A 20,782-nucleotide genomic window follows, 5' to 3' on the forward strand; every position below is an offset into this window, starting at 1 on the left:
TGTTTAAATAAACATATCGGCTGCTTCAGCACTAATCCCAATAGAAGTGAGTAAAATAACACAGGGTGACATTCTGTTAAGTGCCTGCACCCTAACAGTAGGAGAATTTGTTATAAGGTAAGGTAAGTAATAGGGAGGGTAAAACAAAGCCTCTTTTTATGAAAGCTTGCCTTCAGTAACATTTCAACTGAATTAGATTGCACAGGAGCACTGTTCGAGGGTTTTGCCATTCTGATCTTATGCTGATAATTTGCTATCAAATATAAAAGTTAGATATTGAGAGTAGTAAACCTTTATCCTGAGTGTCTCTTGCTGCTTGTATACGTAAGGGGATGTTGTGAAAAGGGGATATTATTGGATTGCAGAGGATTGGAATTTAGTTATACTAACCCTGTCAAAGTTAACATCTGAGAGCTGCATGGTTACACTGTTTGTACGTTGGAAACATTAAATAAAACCGAAAGCAAGCTCTTTGAGTTATTGTCATTACTCAAAAAGAGAATAAGGGGCTTTTATGAGATTTTCTTATTGAAGCAGATGAGGAGAGTAGAATTTGGACCAACCACAGACTGTCCAGTTAGCCAAAAGGTTCTAGGAATTCCTGCCAGTTGTTAACAATGTAATAGCTGAGTAAGGAGCTGGTTACAAACTCAGGATGAACTTGAATTGCTTAATTACCCCCCGACTACAGACTAGCCGGTGATTAGTGCATACTACGGGTGCAGTTTGGATTTAAGCTATGCAGTAGTGTGTACATTTTCTAAAGCATGTTTAAAGATTAGAGAAAAAATGACTCACTGATCAGGGTTGGATTTTCCAGCTATTATCAAAATAAATAAAACATACATCAAATGAAGGCTACTGTTCCATCCTATTCTGAAAATATACACACAGTTTTGATCATGTATTTATCTGTGTCTCTCTCTTCTCTCATTTTCCCCAGGAAAAAATGTGTGATCTTAAGGTGGCACTCTTTTTTTAAATGATTTAAAGATTGTTTTCCTTTTTCTCCAAGTTGGTAAAATACAAAGCCACTTAAATTAGAATCAGCTAAAACTTAACCCTTCTATGGCATGGCGCTGTTCATTCCCGGGGCAGTGGCTTTTACAAATGTTCTTGTTATTTTTAATGAGTGTTCAAGCTACAGGATGTGTATGCACAGAGGCAGAGAAGTGCCCTTCCACCAAACTTGTCACAAATAATAAAGCATTGAAAAGGTTAATATGTATTTTTATGTATTTTAAGCCTTGGCAGGCACATTACTGTAAGCTTTGCATCTCTGTCATTTTAAAGATGGTTTTGAACAATCAGGTCTAGTTGTGATCATTATTTGTCTTGTTACTGCACACATTACTTCATCCCTTGGGGGGAAAAACAAAGCACAACAAAAACAGTCGCACTGGTGTTTTTATAACAAATCCTATCGGAGAAGAACCTGTGTAATTTAACTGTTGATCTTTAAATCTAGAATTCTCTCTCTTTACATATTTACTACACAGTGTGGAAGGAAACACAGTTAGAGGCAAGTTCAGTTATGCCTTTTCTTCCTCTTGCTCTGTTGTGATTAACTTTTACGTTTTAGCTTTTTCCTAATTAATTCTTTGCACTACCCTGGAATTCTTCACCTAAAGGAAGATTTCTTGCTTGTCTGAAATGTTGTCCTTTTTAATTTAGGTATTCTAAGTTTGATTTCTTTATTGTTTCTTACCTGTTAATCTGCAGGAACGACAGCACCAAATTTCAATGCAGACTTAACCATTATTCGCAAAAAGAAAAGGAGTGCGAATACAGACTAACACGGCTGCTACTCTGAAATTTAACCTTTATTGTATCTCCAATTGGTTGTACTCACAATTTCAATAATTTATGTTTAAAATCCCTGATTAGTAGATTAAATTAGGAACTCCTCTCATATACAAGTATCCTAAATTATGGTTCAAATAAATTAGTCACCTCAGCAATTAACTGTTCTCTCTCAAAAATGAAATCTAGTTTTTGAAAATCTGGCCCATGATACACATCAAATTTTAATGCTTTTAAAGAATATATAATACAATTTCTTTACAAACATTTTTGGACCTTATATAAATACAGGGAAGAAAAATCTTAAATGTATATAGAACTTTTCATTCCAAGGTGCTTTATAAACTATATACATACCAAAATCACATCTCCCTCAAGAATTTCTTGTGCAGAGAGTCTCCCCTAGGCTGGAACAATCTAAAAAGTATTGACAGAGGGGACCATGCACATGCATCTTTGTACATTAGAACGTTTTGCACAAGGGTATAGTAGTCAACCTTTAAACTCTAGAGTTTACATGAACTAAATTTATACACTTACCTCAGTATTTGCAGTATTAGCTATGCTTACTATAGGTAACAGCTAGAGTACAAGAAATATTGTACTGAGGCAAAGTTATGTAGTTATCTTGTTCATTATCTAAAATGACTATCCTGTTTTTATGCAGGGGATCACAGCATGAAGTATGGAGAGTAGGTCTTGGTATCATCTACCTGTTTATTTCTGCTGCCTCTGTTTTGTTTTGTTTTCCTCCTTAGCTTAGGATAATTTGTTTGAATTGTTGAGTTTTTTTGTTAACACATTTTTTTTTGTCGAGCGGGTGGGTTTTTTGCACCATTTTGCAGTAGCAGAGTGAGGTTTTGGCAATGCTGTTGTGTATCAGTCTAGCTCCCATGAAAACAAAGAATTTCAGTTCGTTCCCAATCTTTCTCAAGGAGGGTCAGCAATATCTCTGTTGAGAGTTGCAGGGGAACTGACTTCATTTGGAAACTGGCATTGCTTTGGACCCAAATCCTTTAAAGATGATTTAGGGTGGCTGTCTTGAACTTTGAATCAGGATAGTCTGTCTGTTTCCAAACACTTATGGAAAAAACCCTTGAAGATCTGCAGATAAGATCAGTGTATTTGGCATCATATACACTGGAGAGCTCAGAAGTCTTAGTTGGCATCACACTTGAATCCATGAAATTAGAAACCAGAAAGACTTAAGAATAGGAGTGGGGACACTATAACATATGGTTCTCAACAGAAACTTAGTCTTTGTGTGCCTCAACTCCCAGCTATCTGGGCTACAATATTTATTTGCTGTAAAATCAAGATTTGCTTTGCCATTACTTAAATCCACTTGGCAGCTATAGGAGGTTACCATCTGAAAGCATCATCAGATCTGATTCATCTACCCATCAGAAATGATGATAATAGTCCCTTCTGGCCCAAAGATCTATGAACGTATCTATGAAAAAGTTCTTCTAGCACAGCGGTTTTCCAACGTTTTTTCTGGCGATCCAGGTGAAGAAATTTATTGATGCCTGTGACCCAATGGAGCTGGGGATGAGGGATTTGGGGTGTGGGGCCAGGAATGAGGGGTTCAGAGTATGGGAGGGGGGTCTTTGGGCTGGGGCAGGGGGTTGAGGTGTGGGGCGGGGCTCAGGGCTGGGGCAGGGGGTTGAAGCACAGGGTTGCGGCTCTGCGCAGCTCTCGCCCACAGGCACTGCCCTGCCCCCACGAGCTCCCATTGGTCGGTTCCTGGCAAATGGGAGTGTGGAGCTGGGCCTCGGGGTGGGGGCAGCACGTGGAGTCCTGTGGCTCCCCCGCCTAGGAGCCAGACCTACTGATGGCCGCTTCCGGGGCGCAGCACGGTGTCAGAACAGGTAGGAACTAGCCTGCCTTAGCCGGGCAGCACTGCCAATGGGACTTTTAATGGCCTGGTCCGCAGTGCTGACCAGAGCCGCTGCGGCCCACTGCCTTACATTCCATGACCCAGTATGGGCTTGTGACCAACAGTTTGAAAAACACTGTTCTAGGATATGACTTCTTATTGTGAACCTCTCTGGGATTTGAAGTGGGTAGACAAAACTATCTCTTTACCATCCCTACTTTAAAACTATAGCTATTAAGTCTGTTAGAAAAATTAATAAGATTCATATGTGGCTGACCATCTAATAACAGTATTCCCATAGAGCCTGGATAATATCTCAGCACTTTGCTAAACTCTTCTTGAAGGTAGTGTGCAAATTTAGGCCCTGATTCAACAAGGTCTTCAACCACATGCTTGCCTTCAAGTATGTTAGATGTTAGTGGGATTACTTGCATGATCAAATGCCTGGCTGAAATGGGGCTTTAGTCTTAACTAGTTAATGTGCCTCCCAGTCTACTTCCCAGAGTCTCATCAAAAGGAAGTGAGGCTGGATAGTTAGGTACTGAGTTATTACTTATGACAAAACTCTTTCACAAAGGGAGACCATTTTCTCTCATAACAATTACCGTGAGGTTTTGAATAAGTACACAAAAGAGGTTGAAGAATCTTGTTTTTGAAGTCTCCTCTGACAGAGTCTCACATGGTAAAATGTGAAATGCAATTCATCATCCTTGGAGGATTGAAGTGCTGAATCTGATTTGGTCAGTATTCAAAGCTGTGGTTCCAAGGCGTCTAGGTATTTCAAACTAAAGCCTTTCTATCCAACATGACATGAACTTGCAGTGCACTACATTAATGTGCAAAATATCCAAGCACAATATAACATTCACCTCTGGCCTTTTAACAGGAGGTACCATTAGTGACTATTTTTATCACAATATGGTAGGTAGATAAATGCAGATAAAAAGCTTCTGTAAAAGTGTGGTAAGGGATACATGCAACAGTGACTTCAGTTATTTACCACATTGTGACATTACATCAGACCATTACCTTGCAGCATTGTTTTCAGAAACATTACAGTATATCTGCCACAACATATAGTGTTGGTTTTTATGGTAACTCACTAAATAATCATCCACCAAAAGTGTGTGTATGTGTTTTTAAACTGTATCTAAGTTCTTATTGGAAGGAAGGTAAAGAATGGTGTAAACAATACGGCATGTTTTTTTCAAACCTTTCTGTCAAATAATAGTCAGTGTTCAGAGAGTGCTCTTTAACCTATAAGGTTTCTTGCAGAAAATAGTAGTGAAAGCATGTAGATGTCTTATTTCCTTCATAAGCCTTTTAAAATAATCCTCATGGGTACATTGCCTCTCACTGTGAGCTCTGAATGGCACTCAAGGGAGTTGGCATCTCTTATCAGAACTGAGCAGCCAGGCAAGGGGCAGCCAGCACATTGAGAGGCCATGATAGTGTGCTGGTCAAGGGCATCAGTCAGGTAGTGAAAGGCCTCTTGTTGTGTTAAACAAATGCTGTTTCCTTCCTGGCTTCAGTGAGAACTAGGGTTTTGTTTTTTTTTTGTAAGCTTCTCTTGGCAAAAGAACAATAGAGATAAATAAGGCAGCCCTTCCAGTCAGGGAGATGTGCATTAGATTATCATGAATCCACAGATAAAAAGTGCAGTGGTCAATGAGAACAGGCGTTCTTAGATTAAATAAGAGGTTTAATTGAAAGTGGTATCTCGGGAGATGGGGGATTGAGCATAATGTTTAGTAGATACCATGGACCATATTGAGAAGAAATAACAGAATGAACAGTGCTTATTTTTAAAACCTTCCTGTTCTGTTTCTGTTGTAGATAAAAGACAGTTTCTAGTGTAGACAGTGGAGAAGACTGAAGATGCATTTTGACTGTGTCCTGTAGGTGTGGAAAGATATTAGACGTATATAAATAGATATTACACTGTTTGAAGGATTACATATAGCTTTTTAATTAACAATGCAGAGATCTGTAACACAGATGCACTCTTTAAAGCTAAGTAAAAACCAATGGTAACACTTACTTGAGAACACTGCTAGCTAACTAAGTCTCCTGAAACTCTCAATTGAAGATTTTCCATCTACTGCATTGACCATTGGTTTGCTATAGTTATAAGTTTTTCTGCTATTATGTCTAACAAGTTTACACAGTCCTCTCATCTGTTTTTGAAGTGCAGTCCTTTATGAACTCTGCTGGCCATTTTCTGACTAATTTGACTAATAAGTAAGAGTTTGCAGGAGAGAGGGCTTTGGGGTGAATTTGTGTTATCAAATTCCAGTCTTCAATCCCAGGTTTGGGAGCAAAACTTCTCAAACAAGAGCCTTGGTTTTATTGATATAACAGTGAAGTCATTTGTATTTTGAGACTATTGATTCTATTGTTCAGTCATATCAGACAAATTATAAAATTGCTGCAGATTGACCATATCCAATATATATTGAATTTTCAGAGGTCTGCGATAAGATTTAAGAGATTTGATTACAGCAAGTGTTTAATTTTTGGAAAATTACTTATTTCAAATCCTGTAGTTGCCAAGTTATACCAGCTTTCGTAACAATCTATGTATGAATATCAGTGAATGCCTACCCCCACTGGAAAACTTTTGAAAAGGATGCTGCAATCAGATCTTACTGGAGATCCCAGGGACACTTTTCAGTTCTTCGTTTACATGGCCCAAAAATTAAAAATTGGTGAATTTATAGATGGAGAGACATGCATTAAGGATGTCTGTCATTTTCCATGATACGGCCCTCTTTTCAGATGCTTATGTCCCCACACCCCCAATTTTTTTCTTATTGGGAAGTCTTTAACCAGATGAGCTCAGACCAGTGAGTCCTGGAAATAGTGAACAAAAGTTGTTTATCCAATTCCAACCCCTCCCTACTCTTTTTCTTTCCTCTTCTGGGACTGCCTCACAAGATATTGCTCAGAAACAAAGTGGACTCCCTTCCGCAACTCAGAGCCATGGAAGGAATGCCCATGAAAGTCCTGGGCAGGGGGGTTGTTCTCATTATTTCCTAGCCCTAAATAAGAAAAGAGATTGAAATCACATATTGGATCTCTGACAACTCAACAAATTCATCCATTGTTTCAAATTCATGGATGATAAATTCAAATTCCTACCTGAGATCCTGAAGACTGTTCACAGCTCCTGACTTGCAAGATGCCTAGTTCCATATTGTAATTCATATCACTCACAGGAACTACTTCTAGTTTCTTGTGGGAAAGTCTCATTACTAATTCACAGTGGTTCCCTTTGGCATCTCCACAGCCCTAAGAGACTTCACCAAGTGCTAGCAGTCTTGGCTGCACATCCAAGAAGGCAATGGAATCAAGTACCATAGTGATGACTGGCTCACAGAGGGTCAATCATCACATGAGCAGCTCAGCCAGGCAGTCCTGGATCTTTTTGCTGCTCTTGGCCTCAAAGTCAAGATAGCAGAGTCCACTCTCACCTCTATTGAGTTGATTGACCTACCAGTTTTCCCCCCCAAATCTCATACCACTCGGAGGTGGGGAGGCCAAACTTCACACCTTAGATGTTATCAGATCTGTCTCAGTAATTCTGCCATACCATTTCTAGTGTTCACCAACAAAATGAAGGGTCAACCAGTCTTCACCCAAAGAGTGTTGAAATGGACTGTATCAGAACATGTTATACAGTAGCGCGGTGGACCCACCTCAGTAGCTTAGGACCTGTTTCATCAGGGCTCAGTTTGCCTCTATAAATTATCCCAATCTCAGAGATTTATATAGCATCTACCTGTAGTTCAACTCATACCTTTACTCAGCATTACTCCTTGGTAAAGGGCTCCATATCCAATGCCTGCTCTGGCAAAGCTGCCCTACAGTCATTTTTTCAGTAGGTTCTAAGTACCCATCCCCAGGACGTGAGTTACTGCTTCAGCCACCAGAAGTGGAATACCTGGGGACAATCATTCAAAGAAAGGCCGGTTAATTTACAGTACAGTATCTTTGTCTTCAAGATGTCAGAGTGTATTCCATAATCTCCGTTCCTTCTCTGCTACTATGGAGTCATTGACAATCTGGATTCTGTTTTAGTTAAGAAACTGGAGAGCGGTTGTGGTTGCCCTTTCCTTTGTACCCTCAGCTACAGGGTGCTAGAGGGCCCCACAGATACTACTATTGAAAAGATTCCAGTTTCATAATCATGGAGCACATGTGCACCAGAAGAGGAAAATCTATGGACAACACATCTCGAAGAACCACAATTACTGTAGGCTAAGTAACCATTCTTTACTCAAGCACTTCCCTGAAGTAAGTTTGTTTCCTTTAGGTTCATGAATATATCTAGGCAGAATTAAAATTCAACACCTTTTGATTCCCCATACTTGTAATTTAATATATATATATAAAGGGTTACTAGGGATCATCTTGTGACAGATGCGTGATGTCGGGAGCATGAAAACTTCAAAAGATTATTATATTGAAATGTGCCAAATACCGTAGGCCTTGGGAGTAGTAATACATTTTTGTATCTATAAATGTTATATATATCCTTGTGAACTAAGGATTGTATACTAACTCTATTGGGGAGGGTTACTGAGTTCCCCCAAGAAGTAAAATCAGTGGGGGATAATTACTGCAGACCCTAGGACTGCGAAACAACTCCAGAGAAGTACCACCTCTTGAGGTGACTTACATTTACTGGTTCAGACTGTGTTCAAGAGGTCCACAGACAAAGAGCTTGTGGTATAAAGGGCCAGACTGAACTGGCTGAGAAGGGCCCTCATTTTGATCCAAAAATGACATGGGATTGTAACCAAGAAGGAAAAACCCTGCTGGAAGGGTTTGAGGGACTGGAAACCTACCAGCGTCTCCATGTGGAAGATGAGTGACCCTGAGTAAGCTTAGCATTCATATGGACTGTTTTTTCTTTGTAATACTTTTGTCCTAAAATAGACTGTATTTTGAGAAAGCTGGCTGGCCACTGGTAACTCAGGCATTGTTTCTGAGAGAACAATCTGCAGATGTTGGACTGATGTCAAACCTGCTGGGATAGTCGCAGTGAATCGCAGGGGACTGCACCTAAATCCCAGATCTGGAGGGAGACACGCAGGTCCTTTCCCATAGAGAGGTGAGGCCTAAGACCTAAAGGGCACCCTTGAGGATACTGTGGAGGGAGCAGAGGTGCAGTTAAACACAGAACTGACACCCCCCATGCCACTGAATTGCTTACGTGGCTCTGTGGTGGAATGCAACTTCAACACAACACTACACTTTAAGAGATGTGGATGTATATTATATATATTGTGGAGGAAATGTCACCTTAATTACTGCCTGGAGTAATCTAAAATATTGGTTGTGTTCAGAGAAACCCTAAGGTGATCCAGCAGAAACTCACATTTGTATCATTTTGGACACTCACTGTACTCTTTCTGGAACAGAAACTTGTTAGTGTGGCAGCTCATTTCATTCACACCATCCTCAAGTGAACTAGGATTATAGGATGATACCAATTTTGAAGTAAAGAACTGAGAGCAAAGGTATTTCTAATAGAATTGAAGACTTAGTGCATCAGAGTGGAGTTGCTTTACCAGACCATAAGTCTTTCAGTCAAGGATTACTGCTCTGCTGTAAAATATTGATGCACTGGGATAGCATTCTAGCAATGTACGGGAAATTTAGGATTTGGGAAAGTTGTTAGTAACAATGAATAGTCGTCATGTATGAGACTGGTTTCCCAAAAAAGGCAGTTAGCTGGACAAATTCCCTTACTTTTAGAAAGGTTGCAGCTGTTTATGGTCACCAGTGAAGGGACATCTATTATGAAGAACAGAAGGAGTATGAGGATGAGAATTTAAAGTTACTGGTATATTGAAAGGTTCAGAGTAGCAGCCGTATTAGTCTGTATTCGCAAAAAGAAAAGGAGGACTTGTGGCACCTTAGAGACTAACCAATTTATTTGAGCATAAGCTTTCGTGAGCTACAGCTCACTTCATTGGACGCATCCGATGAAGTGAGCTGTAGCTCACGAAAGCCTATGCTCAAATAAATCGGTTAGTCTCTAAGGTGCCACTAGTACTCCTTTTCTTTTTGGTATATTGAAGGAAACCAAACTTTTAGGAAATGTATTTGTATTTCTTCCTCTGCCAACAGAAATTTTCAGTAGGTTTTTCATTGCTGTAGTTGTCTGTGATGAATTAATTGCTACTTGCTATGTTGAGCATCCAAGCATTTGTGGTTAGATTCCATGGACTAGGTAAGGAATGATATGTCTTAAGTTAAGAGATAAGGACAGGGCTACCGTAGTTTCATGCTGAGCTGTGGAATTTACTTTTACATCTGAAGCAGCTTTCCTTTCACCTATCCTGTAAAGAGTTCTGGTCAGTGGGGTTTCACTTCATGGCTAGCTAGTGTGTGACATTACAGTTAAAACAAACCAGACTTAGTTTGGTTTTAAGTCACATTTAGCTGGATCTTAGTGTAAACATCACTTCATTTTTTGACTTCTTTTCCAATTTACAGTGGATCAGAGGTACCCAAAATTCTTTGCCACTCCTTCCAGTCCATGGCATGGGTTCGTAGGTCTTGGAGTTCAATTCCTTTTCTCTTCAAACTTCTCTTAACAGAGTCTTTCCACCGTATCCTTGGACTTCCATGTCCTTTTTTGCTGTCTTCTTCCTCTCATGGTTTCTTTCCTGGTCATTATCACATGTGCCGCGCACCTCAAACATGTGCTCCCCAGGCTTTCCATCACTAAGGGTATGTCTACACTGCAATTAGACATACCCTGGCTGGCTGGCTGGCCTGTGTCAACTGACTCGGACTCGTGGGGCTTGGGCTAAGGAGCTGTTTGATTGTGGTGTAGACATTTGGACTTGGGCTCTAGACCTTCCCCCTTCGTGAGGTCCCAGAGCTCACTCTCCAGCCCAAGCCCAAGCCCAAGCCCAAACATCTACACAGCAATTAAACAGCCCCGTAGCACAAGTCAGCTGCCATGGGCCAGCTGTGGGTTTTTTATTTGCAGTGTAGACATACCCGAAGAGTTCCAAGTTAATCTCCCCACTGATTTCTTCCATGTGCCCTCTAACCTCTGCTTGTCTTCCATTCTCCTCAGTATGTTGTTTTCCACTACCTGTATGTTATTTTTTTTTCTTCCCTTTCTATCAGATCCACCCTTTCCAAACCGTAGAGCAGGCAGGGACAAACACATGCATTGTACATTTTTCCTTTCAATTTGTTACTTAATTGCTGGTCCCACAGTACTCCTGCCACCTTTTTCACTGCTGCCCATGCATGCTGGGTTCTTCTTTTCAATTCTCCAGATTTCTCTCCGATGGCAGTAAGTGTATTTCCCAATACAAAATTCTTTCTTCTGATTCAGCTTCTCTCCTGAAACTCCTATCAACAGCTCTTTGTCCACCTTCATTACTTGCATAACTTCAGTTGGCTTTGCATCTACCTTCAAACACAGATGCCCACTCTGATACCATATTTAACACTTCCTTTTAGCTATCAGCCAAAAGGGCCAGATTGTCAACATTCATTGGCTGGATCTTAGGGTAAAGCTGAATGTAAATATGCACCCAAGAAGGGGCAGTTTTTCAACCAATTTAGTTCTACGGAGCAGTTGTGAAAGGTATTAGGGGGGATTGTCTGGAGAGTTCCTTGAGTAATAGGTACAAGCAGCTGTTGTTTTCATTGAACTTTAATTTACTGAGGTTTTCTTATAATAAAATTACTCGATTCTTAGAGTGCTGCAGTGAAAGGGTTGTGAAACTATAAGGATTCCAAACTGGGTATTGAAGGAGAGCTGAAAGAAACCTAATACTGAAAAAAATTAGTATTTATATCTCACTGAACATATTTTTAAGATCTCATTTCATACAGATAGCATGTCTAGGCACTCAGATGATAACCCAATGGATTGGTGAAAAGCACTAATGCAAAGAATACGTTTATTAAATAAAAGTAAAAATGTTACACAAAACTTGAAGAGTTTGGTTAGCTTTTTGCATGTTTTTAGCAGTCTACTTGTTTGGGAATCTAGTGTAAAACTGAACTCACTTATATTTAGAAACAATGATATAAAGCACGTGTTTGTAGTTATTATTTATAGTATATAAATGTACAATAATTGTCTAGTTATTGTTGTCCACTAGAATTAACATCATTTTGTAGCTTCTGTTATAAAATATTCTATCATTTGTAGGGACATGGCAAAAAAAGAAAAAACACTTGACAGAGCAGTTCAGGAATGAACAGTCTGTTTTATCCATGCTGTCTCTCCTGTCATCATTTGAGGACATGAGCAATTTTCCAACTTCTTCTCTATAAAGATCTGTCTTACAGCCAGACTTTCTTGCACTGTGCTGAGGGGGCAAAAAGGTTTCAGTTGTACTGGCTTGGTATGATTATAGGGAGTTGTTTTATGTTTTGTGGTATTTCAGCAACCATTTATTTTGTGATCCAAAAGGATACTGTCAGAAAATCCCAGAGAATATATAAGTGAATGATGTCAGCAAGTGCACCCAATATTCATGATGTGAAATGATGTGATTATATGAGGTGGTATGGATATTACCTGTCCATTTCCTATGCTGTTAGTTGAAAATAAAGCTCCTATTTGGTGCAGCAAGCAAGTAGCAGGCAGAAATGTAGGTGATCCCATTTATATAAGGCGTTTGGGGTGCTATCATTGCATTAGGAGATAGTTAAGAAGTTTGCTGTGGTTGGGGTATATATTTCAGTGAGAAGTCATATTTTTTGGTTGGTATTTTACCTTGGGTCCAAAATTTATTGCCACTCCTCCCTTCCCTCCTTCCCACCCCCCATTTCAAATGCTATCAATAGAAGATCTGATAATCTCTGTCTTCTCCCCCTCTCCCTCCCTCATTTATTTATTTAGTGCCCCTATCTCCATAATATCTGAGAATTTATGCTAAAACTCATCCTCCCTCACACTGATCCTGCGATTGTCAGATTTGGGCTGCAGTTCATTCCATATCTAAGATTTCTTATGGCTAGGTAAGATACATCTTAGATGAAGGATTTCCTCTTTTGAGCCACGTTGTGGGATACATACCTTAGCAGTAGATTCCTAGCAGCCCCATTGTGGTAATATATTTCATAACTACAAATCATTAATCAGTAAGATCGAGTCTAATGAACTTCAGCTAGAGGGGAAGCTGTGGTGCTGCTCGTGGGCCATGTGATTAAGTGACTTGACCGAACTCCTATGATGAGTCATTGTCACAGGCGACAATACAAATCAGACATCCAACCGTATTCTCTAACCACTCTAGCTCAGTTTCCCTTATTTATTTTAATTCATTGGCTTTGGGAACTTTTACAGGACTGTTGCCTCCATGTTATAATTTTGTTAATTACTTATGTAAGGAAAAAATGTCACAGAAAGTTGTGTACTTCAGGTGAAAAAAAGCAAGTGCACAGAAATGGAGCAAAAGTAGTGGAGATAAGCTAATGACATCAAGACAGTAATTATCAGTGTCAACACCGTGCCATTTTTGTATTTTCCAATTAAATGAAATGAATTGACTTCCATGCAATTAATTTTTAATAAATATTTGTATTTGGTACATATTAGGATCAAGGTTTATACTTCTAGCTCACTGAATAGTGTGACCCCTCCCTCAGACAGTAGTTACTTTCCATCAGCAATAGTGGCGTCTTAGATAAATGTAAGTGAATCATGTATTCAATTGACACTATTTCAATGGTTGACATTCACTTACATTTAGTTTTTACCCTTATTGGTTTTGATCACACCTCTTGCTGCCCATGTAGGGTGTTAAATGTATTGTATAGTGGTCTCAGTCCACTGCCAATTGGACAGAATAATAAACTTTAAGGTCATTAAGGAACCATTATGATTATCCAGAAGCCAGCCCCACAACTGGCACACGTTGATGCTGTGTGGACAATCTCAGCAGAGACGGCAAGGATGTGGGGCGTGAACTTCCTTGTACCCATGGAGGTGGTACAGGAGAACCTCAGAGTTACAAACCCCTCGGGAATGGTTCGTAACTCTGAACAAAACATTATGGTTGTTCATTCAAAAGTTTACAGTTGAACATTGACTTAATACAACTTTGAAACTGTACTGTGCAGAAGAAAAATGCTGCTTTGATGCCATCTTAATTTAAATGAAACAAGCATGGAAACAGTTTCCTTACTTTGCCAAATATATTTTTTAAACTTTCCCTTTATTTTTTTAGTACTGTGCTGTATTTGTTTTTTTGGTCTCTGCTGCTGCCCGATAGTGTACTTCTGGTTCCAAATGGTTGATTGGTCAGCTCCTAATTTTGGTGTTTGTAACTCTGAGGTTCCACTATACCTCCAAGTTAGGTTTGAGGAATGTTGGCAGGACAGTGTTGAGAAGTTTCCACTGCCACTTCCTGTGTGGTGCCCATTCTGTGGATTAACAGAGGACTTCAGTCCAGCACCTTTGAGAAATGCTAACTTCACGTTCTGCTTTTTAAAATGGTATTTTTCTGCATATACCATTTTTCTATTAATTTTGTTTCTTACACTGCTGCTCCAAACTTTAAAAGAGATCCAAAGCATGCACCAATTCATCCACTAAGGGTGCAATAATTTTTTAAGGATTTAGCTTAGAATGGTATGGAATTGAACCACACAACTCTATTAAAATCAGTGAGCGTACATGTAAAGGCAGTATGAATTATGAGAGTACGTTTTTAATGTAGCTGTTTGTATAAGTTTGAAATGCAGAGTCCTTCACCTTAAATGTCCTGTAGTATCAGACTTGTAGTACCTTGTGCTAAAGTGTTTCCATATTCCATGTAATCATATTTATAAATATTTTAATAATATATATTCGGTCACAGAATCATGTGACCAAATCATAGGCAATAGCCTAAAAGCTGTTGACTAGATAAAGGAAAGATATGGTCAAAACTATTTTTAGTTACATGAACCTGTCCAAAGAATTAGATCTGGGAAACCTAGAATGTACTGTGTGTGTAATATTCTCTTTTTTTCCTCCACTGTTTTCATATTTCAATTTCTCCAACAGAAAGGAGAGCCCAACTGCAGTATTCTTTCACCGGAGACCATAGAACAGCTGACCTTTGAGATACCTCTGAATGATTCAGGTTCTGCTGGACTTGGTGTCAGCTTGAAAGGCAACAAATCTCGGGAGACCGGGGCTGACCTTGGGATTTTCATCAAATCCATTATCCATGGAGGTGCAGCTTTTAAGGTATGGAAGAACTGTATTAGCTCTTGTCTGGTAGTATTCAGATGTTTACATGCTCTTCTAGGAGTTTTTCGTGAGAGAGTTCTTGTCTTCTCACTTCCAGAAAATTACTGGAATGCTCTTCTAAACTGTGCTAATTCCAGCACATCACATAATAATATCCTATGTACATTAACATATATAAATATATATATTTAGCTCACACACCAATATTTACCTCATAGTTAAGATTGCTCAAGTGTTTCTTTATTCTATAAAGAGATCTTACAAAGATGCATACTTGTACTGAAAAAAATGTATACTTTTTTCCTTTTTTTTAAAGTGATGTCAGAGTTAAGGCTGTGCATTTGAGTGAACTTTTGCAGAATTGACTGTGAGCTTTGTGGTTTAGAGTGTTTTGGAGTGAAAAAGGCTTTGGGTAGAATTTCCAAAAACGCCTAAGTGAAGGGGACTTAGGCCTCCTTCATCACATAGGCATTTTTTAAAAGTCTACCCTATGTCTTAGAGTTGAGGAGTCTGTGATTATATTTGGTGGGGGTAAGAGATGTGAATTGAGGTTGGTTTGGATGTTAATGTTTGCCTAAACTGGTGATTTCCTTGATTTTTAATTTGTGCTGATAGGAAATACACTTGAGCAACTTTAACTGTACGTTAATGGCATCTTTGGTGTGAGAATTTCCTTGGTGTGGTGGTGGGGTTTTTTTTAACAACAAAAGTTTTAAGTAGGCTTGGTGTGTAAGGACTGAAGGAGGAAAACTAAGCTCTGGTAGATGCCATGAGGTACAGCATAGCAATGGTGGTTACTGCAGTGGGACTCTTCTGCTTGTAGATTTTTATGTACGGAGTGTGTGTATTGGGGCGGGATTTATAGTTTTGTGGAATGTGAAGGAAGGACGATAATAAGGGCAAGCCTTTTTTCCAAGCTGAAAGTGCTAAACTTTACATGCTTAAAATGTCTAACATGGAGAAAGTTGTTTCTCTGTTTCTGTGCCTCCTATGCCTTCTTTTCATTCCATGTCTGTCCCTGACCCCTACAGGTGGCCTCTGTACCCTCTGAAGCTGAGGCTTCCTTGTTATCTGTCATCCTCTAAATCACCCATTCCCCTTAGTTTTCTGTAGACTTGCTAGAGTTTGTGACAGAAAACCCTGAACTCTCATACCTAGCAAGGTCTGTCAGGATGAATGCCACTCTGGAAGGTGTTGAGACTCCACAGTGCAGTGTAAGAACCTGGATAGCGTTGTCAGATGGGGAGGTGGCCTTCCTCGTGACCTGGGAAGCAACCAAAGCTGGCTGTGAACATTCAGTGCTCGCAAGAAAACAAACCAAAACAAAAGTTATAACAGAAAAGCCAAATCACATTTTTATTTTTATTTTTCCTCACAAATAGCTCCATGCTGGGCTTTAATGTAAGTTGAAACCCTTGTGAAATTGTACATTTGTAACTTGAGTTTGTGATGTTATGTGACCCTGGAAAAAAAAATCGGTGAAACCTGAAAAAAGCGTTTTTTAAACCACCTTGAACTGTACCACAAAGGCACTTAAAAGTGTGAAGTGCCATAGAAGATTACAGTTCTTGCAAAAGCCCATTTTTGAGAATGATTTCTGTGAATGTTCCGGTTTTAATTAAAGGATTCATACCTTGCTTTAAGTGGAGAACTCAAAATAGCCTTAACTACTGAACCATTAGGGCAATGATGCCCAAACTGTGGTGCATGACCCACTAGGGGGGCATGGAGGAACGTTTTTTTGGGGGGGCAGGGGAGTGGTGAGGCCTAGACCAGCCCCTATGGGAAGTGGGGATCGCTGCCCCCAAGCCCCGCTCTGCCCCTGTCCACTGCCAGGCCATCTCCGCCTCGAGCCCCAGCTCCTCCCCCATTTCCAGTTCAGCCCCCAGTTTATTGCATGTACCATTCTCTCTGGGCTGCTTTTAGTCTGTCCGGAGTTCCAAGGGTGACACAGCTGGACCCATAAAGCAGTGTAAAGACAATGAAATTACAAAGTCATTTAGCGTTTACAAGAATAAAAATTCAGCAAGCCTGTGAGATGGAGAATAATGTATTCAATCTGAACAGTCAATGGAAACCTAGTTTGTCATATTCTTTTTACTTGCCAATCAAAATATTGTTAGTATTATGGACAAAGCGTGCCTTAGTTGAGGTTAACAACAGTTGCACAGAACTGATGTCTGAGCTGAACACAAACTGATAAATCACAACATTATGACTTGTTCATCTCTCTCATAGAAGTAAGGACTCTTGTTCACTTTTTTGATTAAAAAGCACTTGAATAACTTGCTAATGTTTACGAAATTTATTGGCAGCAAGTTCACCAAATAAAATTTGAATAGAGATAGCTTTAGTGAAATTAAAAACAAGAGTCTTAATCATCTTGTCATGTAATACATTTAGCTGTTTTGGATCTATAATGTAATATTTTCTTTTGTGTTATCTCAGCAGATCCTAACAATTCTGTTTTCTGTAGAAACACCTTTAATTCAGTCTGTGTAATTTCCTCTACTGACACTAACGTACTGAGTAAGACAATTCACAACATTAAAAACTACACAACCACATATTTACAGATGGTGTTAAATGCCAGATGGCATCAATCAAGGCTTTAGCCTTTATATGACTGTTTAATACTTAGTTGTCTTTATTTACCTTTCTAAAAAAGGAAGGGAGTTGTTTTTGTGACAGCAAGAAAGTTGGTTAACCAAGAAACAAAGTTTATTTTACTGTTGTTTTATTCTTTGCTGGGGTTTTAAGCATCAGAATTTTACCCACATGACCTACTCCCATTTTACCAACAATAGGATGAGCATTTTCCCCTATTCTCCAGTTGTAGAATTGTGTGAGGGTTTTAAACTGTTTATTGTAGTACTGAGAATCCATGTATAGTTAGAAACATACATAACAGATTTAAACTCAAATATTAACAATTAACATGTCTGCCAAATTCCTCCAACCATCTCCCCAACTCTTTCCATTGCTGTTGTTTATCACAGTACATTTCCCTTTGTAGAGGGTGAAATTATAAAGAACATAAGGGAAAGAACACATATAATTTCTAGGGTCACTGTTTCTTTCTTTTTCCATCTGTATAGTTGCGAGTGCAATACTTTGGGATAGATAGCTATATCAGAAATGTATCTATGGAGGTGGTACTAAATTGTATGTTAAAAATTTTTCATAGATTTTAATCTATGATAGTGCAGCCTGACTATGGTGCTATTTTCCTCATTTTATAAATGGGTCACTGAAAGACACAGTAACTTGGCCACGATCACAAAGGGTAGGGAATCCAGGTTTCCCAAGTCCTAGGCCAATCATTGGACCATCCTTCCTCTCACTGTACTTATATATGCGTGCACTATTAACTACTGAGAAAAATCTGCTTACATTGCTCTAGGAATGAACCACCCAAATGACTTGTTAACAAAAGTTCCATTTCACAAGTTGCTACGTTAGGGCCAGTACAGCCCTTAAAAACAGACCAGATACAAAATGTCCTTTCACAAGGAGGAATAACATGCCGCAATGGAAAGGGGCAGTCCAAAAAGAGGTTGCTCATTGTCCACACCTGCTTGGAATGGAATGATAGATGAGTTTGACAAAGCAAACGTGGTAAGATAATGTAAAGGATATCAGAACTTATAGAGCTGTTAATATAAGGAACATAACTGTTGGAGGAACAAAGAAGCCAGGTTTTCCTATAAAGCCTAGGGACTTCCTCAGACACATACACACACGCTGCTGCTGGACATACAACCCAAGCTCTCTGACTACCAAGGGGACAGCTCCTCTTTCCTGTGTAAAGCAAAGACTGTGGGAACTTTCTAGGTACTATGAAAACAGCCTTCTACTGGCACAGATAGCAAGTCCCACAGTCATTCCCAAGTCTGGATCGTCTTCGAAGTAGCTCAGTACAATACAGCCAAGTCACCACACCAATCTGAATTGTGTTATGTAAATAAAGCCTACTCTTTCTGGGTTTCCAATTCTCTGTATTCCTGTGGTTGGCTATCTTGCACAGCACAGTTGTCACCCAACTGTGAACAACTATAAAATTCCTTGCATCAATTTAAAGTGTGTGTGTGTGTAAATCAGGACTTCTAACATTTATGTTAAAAGCCTTGTGTATTGGGAATTTTAAATTCAAAGCTTTTATTTGCACTTATTCTGAGCATTTGCCCCTGCAGTTTATTGTACTAGATTCTAGAACCAAAAACACTTGGATTTAAGCACATGTATTGCTTTTCAGTGAACCTAGGTTCTTTTGTGATATCGTGACTACTGAAAAATCAAGAAGTTCATAACCCTTTAGGCATGAGGATGATCTCACAGTATCTCACTTTTGTGGCTGGAATGGAAAAATGAATCTGGTCTTTGTTATATTGTTAGATGTTACAGTTTTGAAAAACAACCTCCTCCCACAAAATCACAATTTGTCTTCAGAAGAGCATGAATACAAGATTTGCAGATCAGCTTGAAGTCATCAGATTATTTCTTACCCTTTTACAGATCACATATACCAGCAAGAGACCAACGAATTTGTCTCAGCATTGCAATAGATGTAGTGCTACAAATTGGATATTTATTCACGGAAAGTGCCTTTTTATGCTGTCCAAATGTCTTTAATGTGTCAGAGTTTGAAAGACTTCTTTCACCGATGTCTCTTTTCCAGAATGAAAAGAATGTATTAGGTTATGTACAAAATGCAAACAATTTTGGTTAGTTAGTATTATCTCTTATCAGTCTGGACAGAAGGTCTGAAGACAGGCCAACATTTTTCAGTGACTTCTGAAATTTTAACACAGTGATTTAACTCACTTGTTATAGCAGGCAGTGAAGAAACCCAGTAAAGAAGTTGTGAAAAATGTAGGGGGAAATTGAAATCTTTAGGCTAATTTTTATGTAGAAAATTGAAGTGTATGTTGTAGATTTTAGAGAATCGCAACTCATCCAGTTTACCCACAAAAACCAGCAGAATACCTAGTGATCAGTGGATAACTTAACTCCTTCGGCAGTTAATAGCTTACATTTTTCCATTGCACTATTTATTTATTTTTTAAGAATCCTAATAAGAATACTAATGAATTTAAAGAACTGTACAAGATTAAACCACTATTATACTTGATGATTGCTCCTTGAAGACCCACATCAACATCCTTTTGTGATTTTTGCAAAGAATGTACTCTTTGGCTTCAATAGCTATAAGTGAGGTATTACTAATATTCATGACATTTGCAGTTATATAGCACTTTTCATCTGAGGACAAGATGCTAAAGTGCCCATTGGGATGAATGTGTTTAGATGCATCCTCTTACTCTTTAATTGTATTGTTTTCAATTTCACATGTCTTGTAGCATGTTGGCAGTGCACTTGGGATGAAATCCCACTCCTCCTACACACATCCTCCTCTGTAGCTAAAATGCAGTAGAATGACTACTGTAAGCTTTTTCAGGGCAGAGATTGTTTCTTCCTATATGTTTGTACCACACCCAGCACAATGGAGTCCAAGTCTCTTTGGAGGCTCTAGGTACAATCGTAATGTAAATATTAGTAGTTAATTGTATGGGGTGGGTCAGAGAACAGAATGGCTGCACTGAATGCCAGGAAGCAGTTTCCTCAGAGGGAAGGAGGTCAAAGGGGGTCCCAGGTAGTGGCCAGAGCGTGATTTTGAGAGGGCAAACTCCGTGTAGGAGAATACAGTGCCATAGCCACTATTACAGTCAAAATGCTAAGTGTCCTGTGGCCTGCCTACAAATAGAGGTGGCCATAAATTTACCTTTTACTTTGATTCCCCACGTAAATCACATTTACTCAGACTATGCCAGGGGACAATAATTTCATTCTTAATGATTGTGGCCCACTTG

General features: G+C 39.2%; 1 protein-coding gene across 3 annotated transcripts in view; it reads left to right on the top strand.

The window, feature by feature from the left end:
- The window catches only part of PARD3B (par-3 family cell polarity regulator beta), a 608,177-nt gene that overhangs the window by 315,343 nt on the left and 272,052 nt on the right, over positions 1–20,782 (top strand). For all 3 annotated transcript variants that reach the window (XM_048869082.2, XM_048869081.2, XM_048869083.2), the window contains one exon: positions 14,724–14,909. In XM_048869082.2, coding sequence (XP_048725039.1) covers positions 14,724–14,909 — 186 coding nt within the window. The remainder of the gene's footprint in view (positions 1–14,723; positions 14,910–20,782) is intronic.

The sequence above is a fragment of the Caretta caretta genome, chromosome 11 (genome assembly GCF_965140235.1).
Source record: "Caretta caretta isolate rCarCar2 chromosome 11, rCarCar1.hap1, whole genome shotgun sequence".
In the NCBI taxonomy this organism is placed as follows: domain Eukaryota; kingdom Metazoa; phylum Chordata; order Testudines; family Cheloniidae; genus Caretta; species Caretta caretta.